Source organism: Bos taurus, chromosome 3 (assembly GCF_002263795.3).
Source record: "Bos taurus isolate L1 Dominette 01449 registration number 42190680 breed Hereford chromosome 3, ARS-UCD2.0, whole genome shotgun sequence".
NCBI lineage: Eukaryota > Metazoa > Chordata > Mammalia > Artiodactyla > Bovidae > Bos > Bos taurus.
The window spans coordinates 93,483,064-93,500,463 of NC_037330.1; the positions used below are offsets into that span (position 1 = coordinate 93,483,064).

The following is a 17,400-nucleotide window of genomic DNA, read 5'->3' on the forward strand; positions in this document are numbered from 1 at the left end:
GACATTTTTCTCAGTCCTGGATTATCTTTTCATTTTTTAATGTCTCTGTGTGTATTTGGGCAGAAGCTTCTAATTTGATGAATTCTAATTTATTATTTTTCTTTTATGAAGTGTGCTTTTTGTATCCTAAGAAAACGTTGCCTACTCTGATGTTTTATTCTAGTTTTATGGCTTTTATATTTAGACCTATGACTTAGCTTTTATATTTAGATCTATGACTCAATTCAATTTAATTTGCACACATGTTGCTAAGCCTATAGGATGTACCAAAGTGTTAACAGTAGATGTTTCTGGGTAGCTGTTTTCTGATAAATGCAACATTTTTAAACCATATTACTTATCTATATTTCTTGTTTTTTCTACAGTAATCATGCATTTGTTTTCCCCCCTCCCTCCCCTCCCTCCTTCTCTCTCTCAGGATGAAAAATCAGAACTAAATAAAACATATTTTTCATGTATTTGTCCTCAAGTAAGAAGCACAGTCAAATATTAAAATCAAATTACCTGCTGGTAATGGGGGAAAGTTTTCAAAGCCTTGAAAAGTAGACAGGTAACCTCTGACAACAGACGAACAGGCATGCCCCTGGCCAGGCCCTGGCGTGTTAAGTTGAGGGCACAAGCACTGCCTGTGAACTGCACTGGCAAATCCAATGGATGACTCCTCATTCCTACAGCCACAAGCTGAAGATGAATTTATTTTAGTGGTATATGACAACATTAGCATTCTTTACACAGTCTTATTTCTGTGTTATCAAAAATACTTGCTTATCCGGACAAAAAGTAATAGATTTTTTCCCATCCTCACCATTTATTTTTTAGGACACCAGCAATACCTTCTAACCCAAACACAGTCAATAATTTGCTGTGTGACTTTAGGTAACTCACTTCCTTCCTCTGGACCTGTTTCCTCATCTGTGATTTCACAATCATTTATAGAGCCTCAGTCCCTCCAAGGCATTATGATAAGCACTACAGGGGAAATAAACAGGAATCACTTATATCCTACTCCTTAGCATAAAGCCTTATGAAAGAAATAGGGTATATAAACAAATAACATTGTAAGAGATGTCAAAAGATGAAATTGGAAAAAAAGCACCACAAAAGAGGTATAAATAAAGTGCTGCCTAAGGTGGTCATACAGCAAGCAATCATCTCTGGTATGGAAGTCAAAAGTTTCATTCAGAGAACACATTTAGGCAGGGTCTCAGATAGGATCTGGATAGGAAATGGAGGTGGGGGTGGAATGGAAAAGAAATTACGAGGGAAGGGAAACATGATAAAGAAAAACACAAAGTGGACAAAAAGATGGGATGAATCCATCAAAAGAGCAGGAAGAAATTTGAATTTGAAAAGTGATAAACCTAACATTAGGGAGTTGCCTGGTGGACTAGTGGTTAGGATTCTGTGTTTTCACTGCCGTGGCCCAGGTTCAATTCCTGGTTGGAGAACTGAGATTCCACAGGCCATGAGGCATGGCCACAAAACAAACAAAAAACCTAACATTAGAAAGGTAACTATTAATAGAAGACATATTGTGTAGACCTAGAAATAAATTTAAACTGAAGGTGTTATACCAAGTGTATACCATACCTGCTCCAACATTCAGGGACAACATGATCTGTTTTGTCTCTCAAATAGGGATAATGATCCCTCCCCTCCTCAGAGACCAGTCTGCTGATATACAAATGAGCCCTGAGATTATGAACCAATGAAAGACCAGACCCCTTACTTTGACACCTACATAAACTCAGAGCCAGTATACACTGCTTCTATGGAAACTGTTTTTTTCTATATTGTAAACTGCTCTTAGGATTTCAAGTAATTGCCATCATCTGCAATATAAATACATAGAAAGTAAAACAAACATGATTTTCAACAAAAAAAACCCCCACAAAATCTCACATAGATATGAAAAGGACTTTTAGAATATCTAATTCAATTTTTCTCCTTACAGATGGGAAACAAAGATCCAGAGTTTTTCTCTTTATACGGTATTGTTTTTAAGTTATGAGTAAATCTAATTCTCCATGGTACACAAATAGCCTAAAAACAGTCATAAAAATAGCCTATTTTTATGGAACTGCAGAAATTACAAATAATAAAAACAATAATTTTAGGACTTCAATTTATACTTAAGTTTAAATAATATAAGTTTTCTTTCTCAAACCACATAATTCTTCCAATTACATTTAAAACAAATTCATCCTTCTGTAAAGGAAAGCAAAGTCTGACCCTATCAATATTGGTAACTTTACTTTATTCACAATACTTTAAATGCTAGAATTAATTACCTTCAATTACTGCTATTTTGTTCTATTCTTATAGGGATATTGTGGTTGCTATTTTTGGGAAAAAAAACTATTATCTTAGATTTTAAAGAGTAAAGGAATAAATAAAAATGTTTAAACAAAGTGAATTCATGTTTTCAGATTAAGTCCTGTTTTAGGCAATGGTTCTATCATCCCATGCTCAGATCAAATTCAAAAATCTGAACAATTGAGATTGATTAAGATGCTCAAAACATGGGATGATCTGGCAGTTTAAGCCTAACACTGCTTTTTTTTTTTTCCCACTGTGTGGGCACTGTGACTCACAATAGAATAAGGCATATTAAGTAACTGTATTCGATGTGTTTAATCAGTTCAGTTAGTTCAGTTCAGTCCCTCAGTCATGTCCAACTCTTTGTGACCCCATGGACTGCAGCATGCCAGGCCTCCCTGTCCATCACCAACTCCCAGAGTTTAGTCAAACTCATGTCCATTGAGTCAGTGATGCCATCCAACCATCTCATCCTTTGTCATTCCCTTCTCTTCCTGCCCTCAATCTTTCCCAGCATCAGGGTCTTTTCAAATTAGTCAGCTATTCATATTAGGTGGCCAAAGTTTTGGAGTTTCACCTTCAACATCAGTCCTTCCAATGAACACTCAGGACTGATCTCTAGGATGGACTGGTTGGATCTCCTTGCAGTCCAAGGGACTCTCAAGAGTCTTCTCCAACACCACAGTTCAAAAGCATCAATTCTTTGGTGCTCAGCTTTCTTTATAGTCCAACTCTCACATGCATACATGACTACTGGGAAAACCATAGCCTTGACTAGACAGACCTTTGTTGGCAAAGTAATGTCTCTGCTTTTTAATATGCTGTCTAGGTTGGTCATAGCTTTCCTTCCAAGGAGTAAGCGTCTTTTAATTTCATGGCTACAGTCACCATCTGCACTGATTTTGGAGCCCAGAAAAATAAAGTCTTTCACTGTTTCTCCATCTATTTGCTATGAAGTTATGGGACCGGATGCCATGATTTTCGTTTTCTGAATGTTGAGCTTTAAGCCAACTTTTTCACTCTCCTCTTTCACTTTCATCAAGAGGCTCTTTAGTTCCTCTTTACTTTCTGCCATAAGGGTGGTATCATCTGCATATCTGAGGTTATTGATATTTCTCCCGGCAATCTTGATTCCAGCTTGTGCTTCTTCCAGCCCAGTGTTTCTCATGATGTACTCTGCATATAAGTTAAATAGGCAGGGTGACAATATACAGCCTTGACGTACTCCTTTTCCTACTTGGAACCAGTCTATTGTTCCATGTCCAGTTCTAACTGTTGCTTCTTGACCTGCATACAGATTTCTCAAGAGGCAGGTCAGGTGGTCTGGTATTCCCATCTCTTTCAGAAGTTTCCACAGTTTATTGTGATCCACACAGTCAAAGGCTTTGGCATAGTCAATAAAGCAGAAATAGATGTTTTTCTGGAACTCTCTTGCTTTTTTGATGATCTAGCGCGTGTTGGCAATTGGATCTCTGGTTCCTCTGCCTTTTCTAAAACCAGACTGAACATCTGGAAGTTCACGGTTCATGTACTGCTGAAGCCTGGCTTGGAGAATTTTGAGCATTACTTTACTAGTGTGTGAGATGAGTGCAATTGTGCAATAGTTTGAACATTCTTTGGCATTACCTTTTTAGGGATTGGAGTGAAAACTGACCTTTTCCAGTCCTGTGGCCACTGCTGAGTTTTCCAAATTTTAAACAACTTTAATTGAATCAAGTAATAAGTAGTTTTAAAAATTACATTTCTGAGTTGTAGTTACCTTTAAAATAGCAGGCATGGTTATTTGCGTTGAAAACGTCTCTGTGAAGAGCCTGTAGAGGGCTTCCTTCATAAAACATGATCTATTCCTGTAGCAGCTCAGTGCTTCTGAAATCTGACTTATATTTGCTCCTCCAGCAACCTAGAAAACAAGGATGTTACCAACAGGTTTCACCTTTCACCTACAAGGAAGGCTTTTTTTAGTGTGTCAAGTGTTTGAAACAATGAATATTCACTTAAATGTTTCAAGAGCTTTACAATGTTGATTTCATTCAGTAATTCTAGTAGGTAAATGTTCTCCTCAACCTCATTTTTACATGGTGGCTCCAGAGAGGTGATGTACATTGCTAAATATAACAAACTAATTAAGCAGTGGAGACAGACTCAAATACTATCTCCCTACAGCTGTTACAGTAGAGACCTCAACTGAATAATGCATAGCATGTAAATGCTTAAACAACCAATAACCATGAACGTGTGTTCTCTAAGTACTCATATAAAATAGACAAAAAAAAGATAGGGGGAAAAAAAAGATAAAATAACTAAGATGAAAAAGGAGTTGAACTTTTATAGAACTAATTAATTAGTTCATTAATATTAAGATAATTCTTCTTTGCTACCAACTCAAGTACAACCCTGAATACACGTTGGAAGGACTGATACTGAAGCTGAGGCTCCAGTATTTTGGTCATCTGATGAAAACAGCCAACTTACTGAAAAAGTCCCTGATGATGGGAAAGACTGAGGGCAGAAGGAAAAGAGGGTGTCAGAAGATAAGATGGCTGGATGACATCACTGATGCAGTGAACAGGAACTTGGGCAAACTTCAGGAGATGGAATGGTGAGGGACGGGAAGACCTAGTGTGCCACAGCTGATTGGGCTGCAAAGAGTTAGACACAACTAGGCAACTGAACAACCACCACCACTAAAGTAATAACTTCCAGAAGTCTGTATATAGACTTTGGGTCTGGAGAATAATGGTAACCTTACCCAAACCGTAAATGAAAAATAAATGTTTATTTATTTAAACATTTATTTAAAAATATAAAACTAGATTTTATCTAGTTTTCAGCATTCCTGGGAAGTGAAGAAAAAGAAAAAAAAGGGGGTAAAATTCAGGATTTCACAAAGATGAAAAGAAAAACAACTCCACCATGATCAGCAGTAACAACATTCATTGAAGAAACATCACATCACTAAAATGACAGAAGAATGCTTTTGAATTAGGACACCGGTCAATTAAATGCAAAGAAATAAAAAGATTCAAACCAATTCCATATAAAGCTACTGTAAGAATTTTTTTAAAAAGCAAATCTAGGGACTTCCTTGGTGGTCCAATGGCTAAGACTCCACACTCCCAATGAAGGGGGCCGGGGATCAATCCCTGGTCAGGGAATTAGAGCCACAACTAAAGATCCCACATGCCTCAGAGACTGCATGTGCCACAACGAAGACCTGTAACAGCTTTATACACTGAAGCAAAACCACACACTTCAGCTAAGAAAAATTCTTCTCCTAAATCAAAAACAAATCTGTAACATACCACTTTAAACTGAAGTAAATGTTCTTAATAAGGATTATTGGATGTGAAAAAAATACATTCAACAAAAAGATGAAACAGGGATGATTAAACTCAAGAAAAGAAAAGATCAAGTCATATCAAACATAAAAACTAAGTACAAAGTATCCAAAGAATAATAGAATTGACTAAAATTTAGTAAGGAGAAGAAATGCAAGAAACAAACAAGATAAAGAAATTTTAAAAGAAAGAAGTTAAAAGGATCTAAGATTGAGTGCTGATAGGGAAAAAAGATACAACACACATACACTTGAAGTTCTTGGGGAAGAAATGAACTAATTTTTAAAATTACTACCAACAAAAACTTTCCGGAAATAAAAAAAGACCTAAATCAACACACTGAAAGAACTCCCACCAACCACCTGGGAAAACTGACCTAAATCAAATCCAAGACATATCACAGTATAAAGATTAAATTTAATGGTAAAGAAAAACAACCTTCAGGGCCTTCTTATAAAAAGATCAAACAAATTATTAATATAATAGAAATCTACTATAATTTTTAATGACATTACTCAAGATGTTCCTATTCTTTTTTTTGCACTTGATAAAATACTCAGAGAAATGTTAATATGTGTCACTATGATTGTATTTTTCTTTTCCCTTAGATCTGTTCTGATTTTTGCTTTATGTATCTTTGTTTCTTTGTTGTTAGATGTCTAATGGCTTATGATGTCTATCTTTGTGAATTGTACCTTTTATCATTAAAAATATTCATCTCTTTCATTTAAAAATAATTAAAATATCAAAACAAATCAGAGAACTAGATTGTCATCAGACTTAACAAGCAACACACAATGTAATGTAACAGTGGACAAGCATTTTCAAGAAATAAGGAAAGAAAAGGGGGCTCCCCTGGTAGCCCAGTGGTCAAGAATCTGCCTAGCAATGCAGGGGACACCAGTTCAATCCCTGGTCCAGGAAGATCCCACATACCACAGGGCAATTAAGCCCATGCATCACAACTACTGACCCCATGCACCCAGAGTCCGTGCTCTGCAACAAGAGAAGCCAGCACAACGTGCAGCCCACAAACCACAACTAGAGAGTAGCCCCTGCTCACCAGCGCTAGAGAAAGCCTGTGAATAGCAACAAAGACCCAGCACAACAAAAATTTAATAAATAAAATTTTTAAAAAGGGTAAATAAAGGAGTTTATATCCATGCTTGCAACTTCTACAGGATGTTTCAACAATAAACTGTGGCTCATTTCCATCAATTTCAGCTCTTTCCACAATAGCTGCCCATGCCCCATCCCACTTCCCAGCCACCAGCATATGCTCCTAGAGCTGCCTGCACTTAGCCTGTGAGAGTCCAGGTGGGGAAAAGAACCCTCCAAATATCAGGAATCTGTGCTCTGACTGCTTCTGATAACAGGCACAAAAAGATGGGTAGCCAATGCCACTGCACCCTCACCAGCCAACTGTTCAAAGCCCCTCTCCCACCAGCTAAAATGACTTCCAAGCAATTTCAAGGGCTGCCCCTTCATTGTTTCCTTTTCCCCTTTTAGAAGATAGACATTAATGACTATGACATTCAAAACAACTACATATACAGAGAATATCCCAAAGTTACTGCACATATCCAGGGAAAGGCTCATAAAAGACCTAGAGATCTTAAAATTTATACTTCAGGCTGATCCTCAACACAGATCCCAAACACAAAAACAGTAACATAGACATCAAACCCTGGGAAGGGAAAAGAATCTGATTTCCAGAGTTGCCATATTATTAGTTTCAAATGCCTAGTTTTCAACAACAAAAATCACAAAGCGTATAAAGAAATAGGAAAGCATGGCCCATTCAAGGGGAAAAAATTAAAATCAAAAGACACTGTCCCTGTAACAGAACTGATATAGCAGGTCAACTCAAACAAGACTTCAAAACATCCACCTTAAAGACATTCAAAGAACGAAAGGAAAATTAGATAAAGTCAAGAAAAAGAACAAAAGAGAAACTCAAGTGAGATTTAAATTTAAAAAAAAAAAAAAAAAAAAAACCTTAAAAAGAATCCAGAAATATTCTGGAGTTGAAAGGTATAATAACTGAAATAAAAATTCACTTGAGTTTTTCAAGGCAGATTTGAGCGGGAAGATGAAAAAAATCAACAAACTTGAAGATAGGACAAAGGAAATTGTGTCAGAGGAACAGAAAGCAAAGGATTGAAAACAAAGGAGCAGAGTCTAAGGACCCTGTGGAATACCATTACACAGGCCAACATACACACTGTAGGAATCTTAGAAGAGACTTACAGTAGCAAAGAATATTGGGGGGGAAATGGCTGCAAATGTCCCAAATTTGATGAAAGACATGAATATAAACATCCAAGAAATTCAAGAACTCCATGCAAGATGAACTCAAGAAGACTCACAATGAGACATGTTATAATCAAAATTTCAATGCCAAAGATTCTAAGCAGCAGCAAGAGAGAAGCAAATCATCACATACAAAGGCTCCTCAGTTAAGACCTGCAGACTTCTCATCAAAAACTTAGAAGCCAGAAGACAATGGGTTGATATATTCAAAGTGTTAAAAGAAAAAAACTGTCAACCAAGAATCTTATGCCCTGCAAAACTGTCCTTCAAAAGTGAGGGTGAAAGCTTGAATGACTATCATCAAAAATTCCACAAACAACAAATGCTGGAGAGGGTGTGGAGAGAAGGAAACCCTCCTACACTGTTGGTAGGAATGCAAATTGGTACAGTCACTGTGGAGAACAGGAGGGGAGTTCCTTAAAAAACTAAAGAGCTACCATATCACCTTGAAATCCCACTCTTGGGCATATATCCAGAGAAAAACAAGATCCAAAAGAATATATGTAACCCAATGCTCACTGCAGCACTGTTTGCAATAGCCCAAACATGGAAGCAACCTAAATGTCTATTGACAGAGGAGCAGATAAACATGTGGTGCATAAGTACAATGGAATATTATTCTGCCGTTAAAAAAAGAATGAAATAATGCCATTTGCAGCAACACAGACTTAGTGTCATACTGAGTGAAGTAAGTCAGAGAAGGAGAAATATCAAATGACATCCCTTAAATGCAGAATCTAAAAAGAAATGATACAAGTGAACTTACTTACAAAATAAAAAGAGACTCATAGACTTAAAGAATGAAATTATAGTTGCTAGGGGGAAAGGATAGGCAGATGGGATAGCTAAGGGGTTTGGGATGGGCATGTACACACTGCAATGTTTAAAATGGATAAACAACAAGGACTTAACTATACAGCACATGAAACTCTGCTCAATGTTATGTGGCAGCCTGAATGGGAAGGGAGTTTGGGGTAGAATGGATATATGTGTATTTATGGCTGAGTCCCTTTGCTATTCACCTGAAACTATCACAACACTGTTTATTAAGCAGCTATATCCCAATAAAAAACTGTTAAGTTTTTTAAAAAGTGAGGATGAAGCCAAGACATTTCCGTGTAAAGAAAAGCCAAGGAAGTTCATTACCACTAAACTTGCCCCATGAAAAACGCTAAAGGAAGTCCTGCAAGGTGAAAATGAAGGAACACCACACAGTAACAAGAAGCTATATGAAGAAATAAAGATCTCAACAAAGGTAAATACATGAGCAATTACAAAAGCTAGTGGTATTTTTTAAATGGTCGGTAACACTTTTTTTCAACATGATTTAATAAACAAATAGTTCCTTCAAAAGATCATTATTCATCTAAAAACTAGTGTTATTATAAATCTGGTTTAATTCCAAATTTTGTTTTCTACAAAACTTGTGATGAACACACTAAAAAGGATTATTCTGTGCTTTGGGGCAGACAATCTATAATTTGGGAACATCAATTAAAAGGGGTGCAGACAGACAGCTAAAGGAACAGCTTTTGTTTGTTATTGAAATTAAGCTAGTATAAATTCACATTAGAGTGTCATAACGTTAGGATGTTAAATGTAACTAACATCCATGATAACCACAAAGAAAACAGCTACAGAATACACAAGAATAATACCAACCCAAAAAAAAAAAAAAAAAAATCCAAAAAGTCAGTTGAACAAAGAAAACAGTAATGAGGGAAATGAGGGATTAAAAAAAAAAGTTGTAAAACATATAGAAACTAATGAGCAAAGTCCTTCCTAATCAGTAACTATTTTAAACGTAAAAAGATCAAAAAACTAAACCCAAAGCTGGCAGAAGGATGGAAATAATCATTATTAAAGCAAAGAGCAAAAAAATAGAGAATATAAAAATAGCAAGAAAATCAATGAAACAAAAAATTGGTTCTTTGAACACATCACCAAAACTGACAGATGGATGGACTAAGGGTAAAAAAAAGAAACTAAGAAAAAAGAAAGGACTCAAAATACTAAAATCTGAAATGAAACAGAAGACATTACCACCAATTCAATAGGAAAAAAAAAAGAATTCTAAGAGTATTATGAAAAATTACATTCTAATAAACTTAATAACCTAGATAAAATGAGAAAATTTCTAGACATATAAGACCTAACAAGACTAAATCATGAAGACACTGAAGAAAACTGAAATAGGAAACTGGATCAATAATCAAAAACTTCCCCAAAAATAAAAGCCCTAGATCTAATGGGTTCACTAGTAAATTTTGCCAAACACTTAAGGAAGAATTAATGTTAAAACTTTTCAGTTTAACAACTGGAGATGGAACATTTCCTAACTCATTCTACAAAGCCAGCATTACCTTGATACCAAAGCCAAAGACGCTACAAGAAAAGGAGACTAGAATTTAACAGTCCTTACAGAAATGGAAAAATCCTCAACAAAATACAGGCAAACCAAACTCAGCCAAATAAAAGAATTATATACCATGACCAGGGCTTCCTTGGTAGCTCAGTTGGTAAAGAATCTGCCTGCAATGCAGGAGACCCCGCTTCAATTCCTGGGTCAGGAAGATTCCCTGGAGAAGGGATAGGCTACCCACTCCAGTATTCTTGGGCTTCCCTGGTGGCTCAGGTGATAAAGAATCTGCCTGCAAGGTGGAAGATGAGGGTTTGATCCCTGGATTGGTAAGATCCCATGGAGAAGAGCATGGTAACCCACTCCAGTATTCTTGCCTGGAGAATCCCCAGGGACAGAGGTGGGCTTGTGTGGGCTACAGTCCATGGGATCGCAGAGTCAGACATGACTAAGCAAATACGCACAGCACCATGACCAAGTAGGATTTATTCCCAGAATGCAATGTTCAACATACCATGGTATACTAAAAAATCAATGTTAATATACACCAGTATTAGAATGAAGGAGGAAAACCACATGATCACCTCATCTAATGCAGATAAAGCATTTGACAAAACTCAACACCCTTTCTGGCAAAGTGTCCAATTCTGTGATCCCATGGACTGTAGTGGGCCAGGCTCCTCTGTCCATGGAATTCTCCAGGCAAGAATACTGGAGTGGGTGGCCATTCCCTTCTCCAAGGGTCTTCCCGACCCAAGGATTGAATCTGGGTCTCCTGCATTGCAGGCAGATTCTTTACTGTCTATGGCACCAGGGAAGCCCCCAAACACTCGCAAAAAGCCCAGAAGGAAGCTACCTCAACTTAATAAAAGCCATACATGAAAAATCTACAATGAACATGATACTCAATAGTGAGAGACTGAAAGCTTTTAAAATCAGGAAAAAGACAAAAGCCCCTTTCACAGCGTCTACTGAACACAGCACTGGAAGTTCTAAACAGAGCAAGTAGGTAAGAAAAAAGAAATAAAAGGCATCCAAGATGGGTGGGGAGTTTAGGGGAGAATGGATACATGTGTATGTACGGCTGAGTCCCTTTGCTGTTCACCTGAAGTGATCACAACATTGTTAATCAGCTCTACTCCAATATAAAATAAAAAGTTAAATTAAAAAAATAAAAGGCATCCAAATTGAAAAGGTAGAAATAAAATGATCTACTTACAAACTATATGATCTTATATACCACAAAAAAACAAAAAACTGTTATCTATTAGAGCTAATAAATGAATCCAGAAAGTTGCAGGATACACACAAAGATCAGTTCAATTTTTATACAATAATAATAAACAATCTGAAGAGGAAATCATGAAAATAATTCTGTTTACAATAATACAATAAAGTACTTGCTGCTGCTGCTAAGTCACTTCAGTCGTGTCTGACTCTGTGTGACCCCATAGACAGCAGCCCACCAGGCTGCCCCGTCCCTGGGATTCTCCAGGCAAGAACACTGGAGTGGGTTGCCATTTCCTTCTCCAATGCATGAATGTGAAAAGTGAAAGTGAAGTCGCTCAGTCGTGTCTGACCCTCATCGACCCCAAGGACTGCAGCCTACCAGGCTCCTCCGCCCATGGGATTTTCCAGGCAGGAGTACTGGAGTGGGGTGCCATTGCCTTCTCCAATAAAGTACTTAGGAATTAACAAAGGAGATGAAAGGCTTGTATGATGAAAACTACAACACACTAATGAAAGAAATTAAAGATGACATAAATTATGGAAACACACCCCATGTTCATGGATTAGCAGACTTAAGATGTCAATACTACACAAAATTATCTACATATTTATATAATCCTACCAAAATCCCAATGACCTTTTTAGCAGAAATACAAACACACGCCCTGAATTTATACAGAATTCCAAGGGAGTCACACATCCTGATTTCAAACTGACTATCAATACAAAGCTAAAATAATCAGAACATGTGGCACTGCCATAAATACTGGCATACAGACCAGTGGGTGGCCATTCCCTTCTCCAAGGGTCTTCCCAACCCAAGGATTGAACCTGGCCTGCCCAGCTCTTCTGTCCATAGGATTCTCCAGGCAAGAATACTGGAGTGGGTTGCCATCTCCTTCTCCAGGGGATCTTCCCAACCCAGGCATTAAACCCAGGACTCCTGCACTGCAGGAAGATTCTTTATCATCTAAGCCACAGGGGAGCCCATGGAATAGACTAGAAAGCCCTAAAACAATGCCTTGCATTTATGATCAGATTATTTTTTTAACAAGGGTGCTAAGACAATTTCGTATTTTCAAGAAATTGTCCTAAGAAAACTAGATATCCACATGTAAAAGAATGAAGTTGTAAAATCTAACATAACACCACATGAAAGAAATTACCTCAAAACAGATCAAAGACTTAAATTTATGAACTAAAACTATAAGACTCCTATAAGGAACATGAGGAAGCTTCACAATACTGGATTTGGCAGTGATTTCTTGGATATGACACCAAAGGTACAAGCAACAAAAGAAATACAAACTGAACTTCATGAAGACAAACCAGAGAAGGGGAGAAAATATTTGAAAATCTTATATCATAAGGCATTAATATCCAGACTACACAGAGAACTCCTATATCTCAACAACAATAACAAAAATAAAACCTAAGCAACCTAATTTAAAGTCTGGCAAAGAACTTCACTAGACATTTCTTCAAAGACATACCAATAGTCAATAACCTTCTGAAAAGATGCCCAGTATAGCTGATAAGTATGGAAATGCAAATCAAAACTGCAACGAGGTACCACTTTACACCCATTAGAATGGTTACTATTAAAAAATTTAAAAACAAAGAAAAATAACGTGTTGGCCAGTGTGTGAAGAAATTCAAACACTTGTGCACTGTTAGTGAGAATGTAAAAACTGTGCAACTGCTGCAGAAAACATTATGGTAGTTACCCCAAAATTAAAAGAATTATCATATGATCCACCTGCAATGAGGGAGACCTGGGTTTGATCCCTGGGTTGGGAAGATCCCCTAGAGAAGGGAAAGGCTATCCACTCCAGTAGTCTGGCCTGGAGAATTCCAAAGGGGTTGCAAAGAGTCGGACACGACTGAGCGACTTTCACACCATATGATCCAGCAATTCCACGTCTGGATTGCTCATTGTTCAGTCGCTAAGTCATGTCCAACTCTTTGTGACACCATGCACTGCAGTACACCAGGCTTCCCTGTCCTTCACTATCTCCCAGAGTTTGCTCAAACTCATGTCCATTCTAGTATATACTCCTGGGTATATACCAAAAGAACCAAAAGCAGAGTCTTGGGAGTTTCCCAGTGGACTAGTGATCAAGATTCCAGGCTTTCACTGCAGAGGCCTGGATTTAATCCCTTGTCAAAGAACTGAGGCTTCACAGAGTGATCAAAAAAAAAGCAGAGTCTCAAAGAGATATTTGTGTACTCCTACTTGCAACAACATTACTCACAATAATCAACACAAAAGCCAAAACATGAAGCAACCCAAGTACATATCAATGACAACTGGATAAGCACAATGTGGTATACACATAATGGCTATTATTCAACCTGAAAAAGGCAGTATGCCACATGGACAAACCCTTAGGACACTACGTAAAGTAAAATGAGCCAGTCACAAAAGGACAAGTACTGTGCGACTCCACTTACATCAGAGAGTTGGTCAAAATCGTAGAGACACAAAGTAGAAGTTTGTATTGCCAGGGTCTGGAGAGAAGGGGTAATGGGAGGCAGGGTTTCATGCCTACAGTATTTCAGCTTTACAAGGTGAAAAGAGCTATGGAGATGAATGATGGTGATGGTTGAACAAAATTATTAATGTATTTAAAACCACTGAACTATACACTTAACAAGATTAAAATGATAAATTTTATGTGTATCTTACCATCCCCTCCCAAAAAACGGGAACATGAACTGACATGGGGTGATTTCCAAGACATACCACTAAGTTAGAAAAGCAAAGTCCAGAGTACATGTACTATGCTACCTACTGTGTAAGAAGTGGAAATTTAAAAACCTAAATATATATGGCTTAATACTTTGACTATACTCTCAGTCAAGAGTGAAAAGAAAGAATTGCAAATATATCTTCAACTCTTTTTCAGTAGGTTTGTGTTTCAAAGTAGTATAAATGAAGCAACTCTGAAACTATTTTATACATGTTATAGGATTAAGGAAAATGTGCTGAGGCTGTTGGAAGCCGAGGTTCTCCATGTGGAAAAGAGAGATACAAACACAGAATGTGGAAAGGCAAAGAAGAACAATATAAAGATGGACATTTGTAAGTATCACTTTTAAACTTATTTCATCTGTTTCTTAGCTCTGCTTGATGAAACGGTTTAAAAACACATCTAACACTCAGTGGTTTCCCACTAAAAGGAACCAGGGCTCTTGGGAGAAACATCTAACTCTAAAGCCAAAACAGGGAAGTATAAGAAGCCTAGAAAGTAAAGAAAGACTCAAAATAATAACAGTAATAATGGGGGCATGTAAAAACAGACACAGGAGCTCTCATTGGCCACCCTGTGACAAGCTGAGCATCAAAATAATTAAGAACAGCAATGCATTATAAATCACTGAAAACAACAGGAACCAATGAGTTCATACTGAGGATATGTTAGACTTGCTAAATGTTTTGAATAAAAAGAAGAGCTGAAAAAAAAGAGTTAGAGTTGGAAAATCATCACTTTGCAACCACTGCAGTAAAGAATGGTTCGAGTAAGAATCATCAATGGATGCTAAATCTAGATCAGAAACTCTGATGAGGGCCAGGATATTGGCATAGTCTTCTAATATCTTGTACAGCATTCATTAGCTTCAAAAGGAATAGTATTATCTATGTAGGGTAGAAACAGTACAAGAGTATATAGATAATATTTTATCTGCACCTGGATATTTTACCTAGTACCTGAACAATACTTTGACCAAGTGATGAAAATTAATATCACCAATGAGGGGCACTCTGTGCTTCATACTGTAATACACTTGAGACACATAAGTGTATTACATAAGGGCACAACATCCCTTATGTGGTATTCTGGGTAGACCTAGAAGAATCTGAATTATGATGAAGCATCAGACAAACCCAAAATGAGGAACATTCTTCAAAAAAACAAACACAACAATGTTAGTTTGTATTCTTCAAAAACATCAATATAATGAAGAAAAGGAAGGACTATGACAACTGAGGCTTTCCAGGTAGCCTGGAAATGCAGGAGATGCTGGTTCCATCCCTGGGCCGGAAAGGTCCCCTGGAGTAGGAAATGGCAACCCACTCCACTATTACTGCCTGGAAAATTCTGTGGACAGAGGAGCTTGGCAGGCTACAGTTCATGGGGTCACAAAGAGCTGGACATGACTAAGTACACATATGACAACTGAATGTAAAAATAATCATGGACTAAAAGGAAAAATATTTTATAAATGGTGTTAAACTGGGAAAATCAACACTGGAAACACATACAGTAGACTTTTATATAAAAGATTTGTATTGATGTTAAATTTCCTGAAATTTGACAGCTGCACTATGGTCATTCTTGAGATTACCCATGCTCTCAGAGAGTCAAAGAGACTATCTTTCCTCTAGGAAATACAAGCTAAAGTATATTAATGGGCAGAGGTGCATGTTGTATGCAACCTACCCTCAAGAAAAAAATTGTGTGTGGGGACTTCCCTGGTGGTCCAGTGGCTAGACTTTGCGCTTGCAAGGAGCCTGGGTTTGATCCCTGGTCAGGGAAGTAGATCCCACATGCTACAACTAAAGATTCCACATTTTGCAACTAAGACCTAGCACAGCCAAATACGCATGTGTGTGTGTTTGTGTGTATTAAAAATTGCATGTATAGAGACAGAATAGGGTAAGACAAATTTGGCAAAATGTTTAAAGTTAGTGATCTGCCACATTACAAATTATTTCAAAACAGTTTTCAAGTACTATATGTAGATCAACTGTGCAAGGATCTACACATTATTAACAATCTAAACAATGGATATAGTCTAGATTTTTAAGTTTTGTGAGAATCTAGATGTAAGAGTTGAAAGAAAAACACAGGAAAAGCCATTGTAAGACTAAGCAGAAGACCAGACAGCTGTTACATCACCCTCTCTCTCCAAGGTTTCCTACAGATGCCAGTACAAAACAATTCTCATTCTTGAGACACCCCACCAGTGGATCAGCAAGGATTCCCTAGCAAATGAAAATGTTATACGGCTCTTAGGACTAATGGTGGGTGCCCTTTCCACCCATTTTAAAGAAATTAAGTACACACTGCCCACTGTAACATTAGGTACAAGAAAATAACACATACCTGTTCTGTTAGAAGGTTTTCACTAACCCTTAATTTTACCCATTTTTAGCAAACTTTTGAGCAACCCAAACAACAAAAATGCTTAGTGTATTTTGTATCTGACTTGAAAAATATATATTTCTCTTAAATATAAGATTTTCTGAAACACACCTTTTAAACTTACCATACCTTATACTCCACTAAGTCTGGATTAGGATCTTTAGAATTTCTTAGTACTGGGAAGATTGTGGTCTCCCCTCTCCCTCCCCCAAAATATCCAACACTGTATACAATGCATTATTTAACATTTTCAAAATAAACTAAACTTACATGTATACCAGATAAAGTTTACTGAAAGAAAACTTGTCTCATTTTCTTTTGGTGTACTGGCTTTGATAATATCTTAACTACATGCATAATCTCTCTACAGAATATTCTAGCACTTGGCAATATTACTGTATATATCATGAGTTGATGTGTTAAAAATCTTTTTTTTTTTTAAACTGCTGTGGTTCTTTTGATCATTGGGACACTAAGTGCCATTAATCTGAAACAGGCCTAGGTGTACATTCTTGGTAAACAATTCTCTACTATACACATTTAATCTGAAAGTTCAAATTATCTATTTGTAGCCTAATGATGCAACTGATAGCTTCATGGGTTCATTAAGTCATTTAAAATTAAAAAACTTTATGACACAATTGCTATTTTAAAATCAAAAGAATAAAATGTGAAAACAACTAATGACTGC

General features: G+C 37.0%; 1 protein-coding gene across 1 annotated transcript in view; it reads right to left on the reverse strand.

The window, feature by feature from the left end:
* The window catches only part of ZYG11A (zyg-11 family member A, cell cycle regulator), a 61,776-nt gene that overhangs the window by 15,806 nt on the left and 28,570 nt on the right, over positions 1 to 17,400 (reverse strand). The window contains exons 4-5 of the mRNA NM_001205891.2: positions 4,079 to 4,219; positions 505 to 681 (exon numbers count right to left, since the gene is read on the reverse strand). Of these exons, the coding sequence (NP_001192820.1) occupies positions 505 to 681; positions 4,079 to 4,219 (318 nt within the window). The remainder of the gene's footprint in view (positions 1 to 504; positions 682 to 4,078; positions 4,220 to 17,400) is intronic.